A 12,223-nucleotide genomic window follows, 5' to 3' on the forward strand; every position below is an offset into this window, starting at 1 on the left:
TACAGACAATAATTTCTATGTAGATTACGTACATTAAAACGCATACATTGGGTACGGGAAAAACTATGTGTTTATGGCTTTGTTTAATAATTAAAAACTTAATTTTTAGCAATGCAAATAATCAAAACCGATAGAATTTGACTTGAACTTTCAAATGCAGTAAGCAGAATTCCTATTTTATTTTTAAATCAAAAGTTTTTCGGCTTCAAAAATTGCACTTTTTCGATTTTTTGAAGGTTCAATCGCATTTATCTCGAAAATAATGCATCCTACGAAAAAACTTGTAAGACCATTTTTTGCTGAAAATCGCCCAAAAAATACAAAAAAATGTTTTGTTTTGCGATAAATCGCTGTTATGCAATTTCTCAAGTTCTTTGTTTTTATCAATCTTATCGACGTTCGGATCAACTTTTACCCAAAAAATTCGTGTTCTACGGGTCAAAATATTTAAAAAATTTTTTGGGTAAGTCCATCTGAATTAAGGAGGCCGATATACCCCCTGGCGACAGGACTATAGTGTATGCTGATGATATAGTGTTAGTAGTATAGTGTAGTAGGATATAATACAGAACAAAAACTGAAACAGTGGAGACAATTTCTTGATCTGGAAAAAGATTTGAAACTTAGTAGGGCAAAAACAGGGTAGTTGGAATATTTAAAGATGCAGTTACTACAAATAAGATGATCTCTTTGGATGGTGAAATGATTGTGAAGAGTGATAGTTTTAAGTACCTAGTATTAGTATTACAGAGTAATGGGGAAATACATGGAGATGCATGCAGTAGAATGGGGGCTGGATAGATGTGGAAGGAAACAAGTGGTGTGTTGTGTGACAGAAAAATTTTAATGAAGCCGAAGGGAAAATTGTATAAAACAACCGTAAGACTAGCTACAATGTACGGAACTGAATGTTGCGGAGTTAAAAAGAAAGAGGAAAAAAGAATGCATGTGGCGGAAATCAGAATGCTTAGATGGAGGAGTGGAATAACAAAAATGAATAAAATAAAAATGGGCATATCATTAGAAGTCTCGGGGTGGCACCAATTGATACCAAAATAGGAGAGCATCACACAATACAAAGAATTGTTGAACTGCGGGTTCCTAGAAGAAGCAGAAGAGGAAGACCAAAGAAAAACGGGGGAAGACGCTTAGGCGGGACATGTCGGTAAATGGTCCAAGAGCTGTGAGACATTTTTGAGTAGGTATTTTAGGCAACCTGAAAATTTTTCAGGTGACTCTTCTATGATAGCCTAATACAAAAATGCCGGTCTGGCTGGAGGGTAGCGGTTATTTTCCCCAAAAATCCCCCCAAAGTTAAACAAAAGGGTAAAAATTGTTATTACAAAAAATATCATTGACGTGACTTTAAAGTAAATTTAAATATTCAAATATAAAGAAAATAAACAGGCCAGGCGATTTGAGGGAGATTTTAACTCTGCAAGATACTTGCATGGGCGCCCCAGGATTATTTTCAGGGGATGCATCTGAACTTCAGAAGATTTCATCTAAATCTGTACATACTATTAACGAGTATAAAATATACAAATATACATGCATAGCTATGTACATTCCTTCCGGACAGGGAGGTGCAATTGTTATTTTGACAGGGTATTTTTTAATATTAAAAATAAATATTTTCGTTCGCGAAAAATAAGTCTGTTCGCTCGAGAAAAATCACGTGACCTGGCGATATCCATGTTGTTGTTTCTCGAAACGTTAGAGTAATTATTATATATTATAGTTTCTTGAGTAACTTTTTCTTAATTAAAGAAAAATAATACGTACTATACAATAGATTTTGCAAATATGATGCAAAAAGTCAAATTTAATATTATAAATAATATATAGGTAGAAAAGTATAAAACTATAAACTAAATTAATTCTGTGTCCGAATTTTGTACTTCTTCTTCAAACTCCTCATCTGAGCTTAAGTATTCATTCTCTTCTTCTTCGTCAGACTCCCCTCGAGACTCAGATTCCTCTTCTACATGATCTGTAAATAGTTGTAATATGTATTTAGAATTAATTAAACATGAATTAGTGATTAATTAGTTGAGTTGCTACGTATTATCCGTCCTTTTATATGGAGTCGAAGCCTGGACAATCACGGGCGCATCTGAAGAAAGACTTTTTTGAGATGTGGAGTTATCGAATAATATTAAATATATCATTGACACACGTAACAAACACGGAAACATTAAGAAAGATGAAAAAGGCAAAAGAAATACTCAACACTACGAAGAAAAGAAACATGAGCTACTTTGGTCATATACTAGGAAATAAAAAACGTGATGTGATTGGTTATATAAGGAAAATTATTAAGTATTGGTTATATAAGTAAGAATACGTAGCAACTCAATCAATTAATCACTAATTAATTTTTCATTAATTATAAATACATATTACAACTATTTAGAGATCAGGTGGAAGAATCTGAGTCTCGAGGGGAGTCTGACGAAGAAGAAGAGAATGTATATTTATTTTAGCTCATTTTTCTTTCCTTCGTAGTGTTGAGTATTTCTTTTGCCTTTTTCATCTTTCTTAATGTTTCCCTGTTTGTTAATAATTGTTGTGTCCATGATATTTTTTACATTATTCGATAACACCACCCCTCAACAATTAAGTCTTTCTTCAGATGCGCCCGTGATTGCCCAGGTTTCGACTCCGTATAAAAGGACAGACAATACGTAGCAACTCAATTAATTAATCATTGATTAATTTTTAATTAATTCTAAATACATATTACAACTATTTACAGATCATGTAGACGAGGAATCTGAGTCTCGAGGGGAGTCTGACGAAGAAGAAGAGAATGAACATTTAAGCTCAGATGAGGAGTTTGAAGAAAAAGTACAAGATTCGGACACAGAATTAATTTAGTTTATAGTTTTATACGTTTCTACCTATATATTTATAATAATAAATTTGTCTTTTTCTATCATATTTGCAAAATCTATTGTATAGTACGTATTATTTTTCTTTAATTAAGAAAAATTACTTGAAAAACTATAATATATATAATAATTACTCTAACGTTTCGAGGCACAACAACACGCATATCGCCAGGTCACGTGATTTTCTCGAGCGAACGGACTCGCTCAGCTACAACAGAGGACGCAAACAGCTATCGGTATATGCTCTTTCTCACACTGCTGCTTACCTATAGCGGTTTCATTTATATGCACGCGTAATTTGTTTGACCACATGGCAATTGGATAATTTCACCAAAAAAACCTGTCTTTTTTAGAATATTTATTTTTAAAATTAAAAAATACCCTGTCAAAATAATAATTGCACCTCCCTGTCCGGAAGGAATTTACATATCTATGCATGTATAGTTGTATATTTTATACTCGTTAATAGTATGTACAGCTTCAGATGAAATCTTCTGAAGTTCAGATGCACCCCCTGAAAATAATCCTGAGACGCCCATGCAAGTATCTTGCAGAGTTAAAATCGCCCTCAAATCGCCTGGTCTGTTCATTTTCTTTATATTTGAATATTTAAATTTACTTTCAAGTCATATCAATGATATTTTTTGTAATAACAATTTTACCCTTTTTTTTTAACTTTGGGGGGGATTTTTGGGGAAAATAACCGCTACCCTCCAGCCAGACCGGCATTTTTGTATTAGGCTATCATAGAAGAGTGACCTGAAACATTTTCAGGTTGCCTAAAATACCTACTCAAAAATGTCTCACAGCTCTTATACTAATAATATGACACAAGATAGAAACTTATGGAAAAATGCAATTAGGGAAACCTACCCCGCCTAGGGATAAAGACAAAGATAATGATGATGATTTCGTGCTTTTTTTTCTATTCGAACTTCGATTCCTTCGAGTAATCTTTCGTGTGATTAGTTAGTGGCTCGTGCCAAGCCAATAAGTTGCTGTATCATAGAACATCTCATAAAACACCTGCCTTTTAAGCTTGTTAAGGCAACAATAAATAGGATGCTACTATGATAATTTATTGATAAGTATATTATATATAATCAATTACTTAGATAACGACGCGACTTAGCAAGAAATAGGTACTTCAATTATAGATATAAAATTCGAACTTCGTTTATACAAAAATGAATTTTGTTTTATCAATATTATATTGTGGGTATATACAAAATGAAGGTGTCCTTACTACTCCTTCTTGTGGTTTCAAGGTATTTATGATTTATTTTTGGTATTTTTACGTTATTTTTAAAAATATTTTTTGTATTTGTAAAGATGTTTTTTAACTTTCCTCACATTAATCCTGTATGTTCCCAATTTTTGTTCTATACTACCGTAACTATACTGTAATATGCTTGCAGGCTAACATACAACAATGAATGAAGTTCTATTTAAATCATTTTTTTTAATGGAAATATAGATTGAGGAATTTTCAACTGATTGTTTAGAATCTTAAAAATACTGTTTATCACACACATTTACTCTTATGTAATTTAACAAACCGATCGCACCAAACACTTGTGAATTTTTATTTAGAACTGTACTTTTTAGTGAAAAATTTCTATGAAGTGATTCTGGAAGTCTAACTAAAAATGTATGTATGCTAACTTGGATCCCATTTGAATCTTAACATTTAATAGCAATATTTTCTATTGTGATGTTATATATTAAACTTCGTTTTTCAAAATTATATCACAATATTTAGGATCACTTGACACTATTTGTCTTCTTTTAATATATAAAATTCTTAATCTGTTTTTCATTGTGCCTTCAATAAATTGCCGTTCCGTCGTATTCGTGGTCTTCCCACCGACTGTGTTCCTATTGGTTAAAACCCTTAACTACAGACATCCCAATATTACCACGTAACTACAGATCCCCGGTATTTTTTACCGGTCATTATAAAATACAGTCAAAATATAAAGTTAATACTAAAAAATAAAAAAATATGCATTATGTGTTTTTCTGGAGTCTCTAGATATGGGAAAAATGGTAAAATGAGTGATTTTAATAATATAATAAATGATTTTTAAAGAATAATCTGTTAAACGAGAATTTTGGTGACATTTTTGGTGTATTGAAACAAACAGCCATGAATGCTGTGGACAAGAATTTAGACTTTTTTTAACAAATAAACGTAACATACAATTACAAAGGAAACATAAAATATCATTTACGAAAATTTTTACATTTATGAGAAAAAATCTGCAAGGGGTAAAATTATCACAGAATTAAATGTTATTATATTACAGTGCGTCCATAAAGTAACGCATAAATTCATTACTAGCTAAATAAACAACATTTATTAAAAATTACCGAAACAGGTCGATTTTTTATTGCAATTTATGATTTTTTGGCATATACATATATCATACTAGTGACGTCATTTAGTCAAACTAGTCTAACATATAAACATCTTATTTATGTTTTATGACAGCAGTAAAATGTATTTTGAATTAACCTTTAACTACACGCGCTGGCGTATTTTGTACGCCAGATATAAGAATTCTACTAAAAATATATTTAAAAATTTAATTTTTGACTTTGTATATCTATCTAACCTATCACAGGAATGTGCTTTACAATTGGTTTTGGTTTCGTTATTTCGTTTCGTAATTTACAGTTTATTATTTGTTGTTTCCGGTGGTGGACAATATACGCCACGATTATAGTAATATAAGTAGTAATGTAAGTACATCTTTCATTTGTTTTTTGGTCATTATGGCACAAATTATATTTTTCTTTATAAACAATACTTTTTCTCATGTAAAAAGTCACATTTAAAAAAATTTTTTTTGTAATTTTATTTATCATGGAATCAGATTCCAGTTACAAATATCAATTGGCTTACTGAGAAGGAACTCGTTCGAACTCGTACAGCAAAGTATTCGCTAATGCCGAATAAGGTTTATAAACAAGTAAGTGTATTTAAAAAAATAAATAAATAAACAAATCCGCTCTTTTTAAGTGTATTTTCTTGTGGCGCATAAAGTACGCCCCACGTGTAGTTATGTTATAACTTGATGCGCGGGTAGTTAAAGGTTAAATAAATTATGCACATACTTCTTTTTGTGTCAATTAATTTAATTTAAAAAAAAATTTTTGGACACAATATATAAACCATTACCTATGTTAATGTTAAAAACTTAAAAAAAAAAAAACTTTCAAACGAGCTAGTTCATGATCCCTATTCTCATTTAAAAAAATCATCGATTACGTCATTATGTCCAGACGGATGACGTCACTAGTATGATATAAATGCCAGAAATTTATAAATTAAAATCAAAAATCGACCTGTTTCGGTAATTTGTAATAATGTTGTTTATTTAGCTAATAATGAATTTATGCGTCACTTTATGGACGCACTGTATGCTTTTTCTCATGAGGATCTTTCAGTGCGTCACAGTTTTTCGATTTCTTTCTAACGCATTAAATTGTATGTGACAGAAAAAATGCACGTCGTTGATTAAATTTCGTCGGTGGCATTTATAACATTTATTTTAGTTTTCAATAGATGGCGCTATAATCGACAAAAAATTATTTCGAATTATATAATATATCTACGAATCTGTACAATTTATAAGACTATACAAATCAAAGAAAATACCATTTTATAAATGCACTAAACACAATTGATTTGTTTTTATGCCAAACTGCAAATAAAATTTGACAACTGTCAGATTTAACTAAAATGTCATGTTAGAATAAATGTTACAAATGTATATTATCACGGACTTACCTTTTTTCTATCATTTGGGACGCACTGAAAAATGCTCATGAAAAGAAGCATAATATATAAATTTGGTAGTTGTGAATATTTAACTGAATGAGTGGAGATACATTTTGATTTCCAGTATTGAGGAATACACAACAAAAAAAAAACAAAAATAGTCACTCAATTTATTTTGTAAATATATTTTTGTTGCAGTGTATATTCTACACCAGATTCCTTACCGTTTCCTGAAGGATTTTTGTTTGGTGTATCAACTGCCGCATATCAAGTAGAAGGTAAGTTGTATTATTACAGGATCTTATATTACTCAACGAAAATTATCTTCGAATTTACGTCAAATATACTAATAATAATACAGGTGATCATTTATCAGTATAACCACAGTATAATGCTAAAGAATCAGTAGGGTCACTTCGCGAAAACCTTTTGTTCTTATTTTCCATTTTGGTGACGGCATATCAAATATTTTAGTTTTGGAAAAGTCTTCTTTAAAACAAAAGGGGTGAGATCGTTCTATAAGAAAGTTAAAAAGATGGGAAAAGGTTACCAAAGCCACTGTAGTTATATTACAGGCAAAGACGGAGATCTAATTATTATAGTGCAGTCAGTGAGTGTATTTGGCTCCGAATTCCATCCTACTGCAAAAATTTACTAGGTATTTTCACTGTAAGTAGGGAATAGCTCAAGAAATAAAGTCTACCCTATATCCTAAGGCGATTTTATCTTAAGGGGTGGTTCCCACCCCTTCTCGGGGTGGAACATTTTTGGTCAAAATAACCATAGAAGAGGGTAGAGAACCTAAGTCTAAGCAAAAACTGTTTTATATATTTTTTTGAAAACTCAATACTTTTTGAGTTATTTGTGACTGAAAATTTGCCATTGTCATTGAAACATGTCACCTTTTCGGACGGTTTTTTGCGAATACCTTAAAAAGTATGCATCTAACGAAAAAACTACAGAAAATATTTTTGTAGCTTATGAAAAATCAAAGAGATTCGTTTCTTCATAAATTTTCTAGTTATAATACAAACAGAGATATGGTAGGTGTAAAGAGATTTTTCTTTTTGGTACATGCTCAAATTGGTGTGTTCGACTTAAAATAACAGAAATGGCCGATTTTACGGTTATAATGCTTCCAATATCTTTTGTTGTGCTTGAAAATACCTTTAAAACGAGTACTGTGAAATGTCAATTACATTCACTCTAAGGGAGATACGGTGCAAAAAATTGACTAATTTATTTTAAAATAAAATGCGAAATATATTTAACCCGTCATCCACCATATTTAAATCCATCGTTTTTCTTTTACAATACCTTTTATTATAGTGTTATTTCTATGTTCAATAAGTTAGACGGGTTTAAAATAAATGGCTTTTAAGGAAAATAAGATCAACTCATAGAGCGCATTTTTAAATTTTCTTAAAAATCTTTAATTTTCTCCGTGTAACTCGGAAATGATAAGAGATATGAAAAAAGAAATAGTACAAAAATGTGGGGTGTTTTTGTAGATTACAATTTTGTTTTGTCTTTTATTACTGTATCTCTTTATCATTTTTAAGTTACATGGAGAAAAATAATTTTAAAAAAATTTCAAAATGTCTCTTGGTCTTATTTTTCTCAATAACCATTCATTTTAAACTCGCCCAACTTTTTGAACATAGAAATAACAATATAATAAAATGTATTGTAGAAGTAAAACCATACATTTAAATTTGGTGGATGAGGAGTTAAATATACTTCGTATTTTATCTTAAAATAAACTAGTTATCAATTTTTTTTGCATCATATCTCGCTTAGTTTAAATGTAATCGAAAGTTAACAGTGCTCGTTTTAAAGGTTTTTTCAAGCACTACAAAAGATATTGGTAAAATTATACCCCTAAAATCGACCATTTCTCTGTTATTTTAGGTTGAAGTTATTTTAAGTTATTTGCGCATGCACCAAAAAAAACTCTTTTCACCTACCATATTTTTTTGTAATATAACTAAAAGATTTATGAAGAAACGAATCTCTTTGATTTTTCATAAGCTACAAAAATGTTTTATATACCTATTTTTTTTTTTTTCGTTAAATGCATAATTTTTAAAGTATTCGCAAAAAACCGTCCGAAAAGGTGAGATTTTTCAAAGAAAATGCAAATTTTCAACCCCGAATAACTCAAAAAGTATTGAGATTTAAAAAAAATAATTATAGACCATTTTTTGCTTGGAATTAGATTCTCTAGCCACTTCCGTGGTTGTCTTGACAAAAAAAATTTCCACCCTCGAGAAGGGGTGGGAACCACCCTCAAGATTAAAGCGCACATCTGCATAGGGTAGACTTTGAATTAGGAGAAAAGTAGAGGCTATCCTCAAAATTGCATTAAAATCCATGCAGTAGGATAGAATTCGGAGGTAATATCCTGTTTTTTCTCTCATTGACTGGCGTATTACAGCTCCGGTAGAAATATTGACGAAGTGGAAAAACATTTTGAAGAATTATTAAATGGTGAGATGGAGCACAAAGTAGTAGACAACTGGGCAGTTGGAGAAGATGAGATAGTTAAAAGGTAGCCTACAAAGGAGGAGGTGGTGACAGCAATACAAGAAATGAAAAATGCCGGGAAAAATGGCATAATATGCATAGAAATGATCAAGTTTGGAGGATATTAACTGCAGAGAAAGATATATGTCAACTAATAGTGCAAGTATGAGAAAATGAAATAATGCCAACGGATTGGTATGATTCTCGTTGTATAAAAAGGAGACAAACTGAAGTGTGATAATTATAGAGGTAGGGAAGGAAAGGGTAAAGTAAAATAGTGGGGTAAAGCAGAATAGCTCGTTTTCAAATTCTTCCGCAAACGGAGCCATCAGCGTTTACAATCCAATCAATGTTTAGAAGTAGTAAGTGCTTATCGACCATTTTGTAATGGTCATCTGTCGATGTTATTGAAAATATCATTGTTTATACATTTTAGGGCGACTATTTGTAAAATCTGCAGGTGAGTGTAATTGCTGATTATTCAATCTTACTTAACTAAACATATTTTTGAAAGCAATACACAAAAACAATCACACTTAACTATCTTTTATATAAAATATAGATTGTTAAATGTAGAATGTTAGAATGTAAAATGTTATTAGATTTTATTACATACATTTTACACCTGAAAATACAGATATTCTTTTTTTAATGGTGGCAGTCAAGTATAATTAAAAGTGGGGCAAAGGATATTTCACTTTGCCCCACTTGTAATTATAACTTGACTGCCACCATTAAAAAAGAATATCTGTATTTTCAGGTGTAAAATGCGAAATTATAAACGAAAAACGACCCAACAATATTCTGTGGAGCCAATGACATCTGGAAGCAGATCTTTGTGAACGGGCATCCTTTGCCAAAATCAAACTGCTATTATGCAACACGGAATTTGTGTTGATGCGTTAAATCTGAGGATTAAATGCGGAGCAAACTGAAAAAAAGCCAACGCCTGACAAACCCAGGCATAAAAAAAATTTACTGACTTAATTTAATTTATATTTCGACATAATGATCTTAAACTTTACTGGAATAAGATACGTTTTTTACAAGATTTCATTTAGAAAATTGTAAAATTTATTTAATATCAAAGTTTAGCTATTCCACTTTACCCTACTCTCCCCATACTATTCATACTCAGCAATACTATTAAATACTGACCTGCTATAGATTAAGATCTGCTATATACCAAATCTCCTCCTTAAAAGAGATACAGACAACTTATTAGGAAGGTTAACTTTCTCTGTATGTTTTGTTTATGGATTTTAGTCAAAGATGTGATAGATGATAGTAGAGGATGATGGTAGAGGCAAAATATATCGAGTAACGGAACATTTGGGTATACCAATGAGACTGATCAGGCTGGTTAAAATGACACTAAATAACTAACTAAATAACTCTACTTGTGAAACTGCTTGACAGGGACACATTTCACATTAATTTACGGTTGCAAAAGGGTTAAGACAGGGAGCTCCTTTATCCACTACATTATTCAACTTAGTGTAAGAAACTGTAATTAGAAAATGCAACATGAAGGTGGAAGAAACAATCACTTAAAAAATGAGCACCAGTGACTGGCATTTGCTGATGACCTAACAATCGTTGCAACAACCGCGAAAGAATTAAGAGGAGTTTTGAAGGAAATTATTGAAGGAGCACAGAAATTCCGATTGGAGCTAAATGACGACAAAACCAAATACGTAATATGATCATGAGACAGACAGAAGAAAAAAAGAAGAAGACTTAAGTGTGAGGTCTGTAATTGGCAAAAGCTATAGTTTTAAAAGGGTGGATAGTTTTGAATACCTAAAAGTATTCGATGAAAATGGAAAAGAGAAATGGGAGCTCGATGCCAGAATAGCAAAAGGGAATAAAAATTAGTTAGTTTAAGAATCCTAATAAATTCAAAATAGGTGTCTAGACAATACATATACAGCGTGTCCCAAAAGTAGCGGAACGGTCGAATATTTCGCGAACTAAACAACGGATCGAAAAATTGAAAAATACGTTTTCAATAATTTTTAAAAATCTATCCAATGACACCATATGCGATCCGCCACTCCACTCCCTGGAAGTTTGGTGGAGGGTAACTTTCAAATCTTAAATAGAAACCCCTCGTTTTTATTGTAGATTTTAATTCCTTATGTAAAAGTAAGCAACTTTTATTTGAGACATTTTTTCGAATTACGGATAGATGGCGCTGTAATCAAACAATTTATTGTAATACCATAGGTAAATTATAAAAAACGCCCTAATATCTCGAGAAATACGCTTTCAAATGAAAAACCAAAAAACACATTTATGTTTACTATTTTTCAAAAACCTATCGAATGAAACATGCCCCTTCACCCCAACCCCTACAGCTGGGGTGGGCGTTCACTTTAAAATGTTAAATGGCAACCTATATTTTTTATTTGAGATTTGGATTAATCATGAAAAACTGAGTAACATTTATTTGAAACATTTTTTATAATTATTGATAGATGGCGCTATAATTGGAAAAAGACTATCTATTAGCGCCATCTATTAATCATTCTAAAAATTGTTTCGAATAAATGTTGCTTATTTTTTCATGACGAATCCAAATCTGCAAAAAAATGGGGGTTGCTATTTAAGATTTTGGAGTTACTCACCACCCCACCTCCAGGTGTGGATTGGGGGTCGTGTTTGGTGCCATTCGATAGGTTTTTGAAAAATATTAGATACGCATTTTTTCGTTTTTCATTTGGAAGTGTATTTCTCGAGATATTAGACCGTTTCTATTATTTGCCTATGACATCAGAATAAATGGTTTTTTTTTCGATTATAGCGCCATCTATCCATAGTTCAAAAAAATGTCTCGAATAAAAGTTACTTAATTTTAAGTAAGGAATTAAAATCTGAAATAAAAACTTCAGGTTTCCATTTAAGATTTCAAAGTTACCCCCTGCCCAACCTCTAGGGGGTGGAGCGGGGGGTGGTTTTTTGTCATTCGATCGATTTTTGAAAATTATTGAACACGTATTTTTCAGTTTTTCGA

The 12,223-nt window shown here is 31.4% G+C and overlaps 1 protein-coding gene across 3 annotated transcripts in view; it reads left to right on the plus strand.

Moving 5' to 3' along the window:
• Positions 1 to 3,998: 3,998 nt before the first annotated feature.
• Positions 3,999 to 12,223, plus strand: part of LOC126882021 (myrosinase 1-like) — a 247,134-nt gene continuing 238,909 nt past the window's right edge. For all 3 annotated transcript variants that reach the window (XM_050646805.1, XM_050646800.1, XM_050646812.1), the window contains exons 1-2: positions 3,999 to 4,162; positions 6,880 to 6,959. In XM_050646805.1, the coding sequence (XP_050502762.1) occupies positions 4,125 to 4,162; positions 6,880 to 6,959 (118 nt within the window). In that variant the 5' untranslated portion in view covers positions 3,999 to 4,124. The remainder of the gene's footprint in view (positions 4,163 to 6,879; positions 6,960 to 12,223) is intronic.

This window comes from Diabrotica virgifera, chromosome 1 (genome assembly GCF_917563875.1).
Source record: "Diabrotica virgifera virgifera chromosome 1, PGI_DIABVI_V3a".
NCBI classification, from domain to species: domain Eukaryota; kingdom Metazoa; phylum Arthropoda; class Insecta; order Coleoptera; family Chrysomelidae; genus Diabrotica; species Diabrotica virgifera.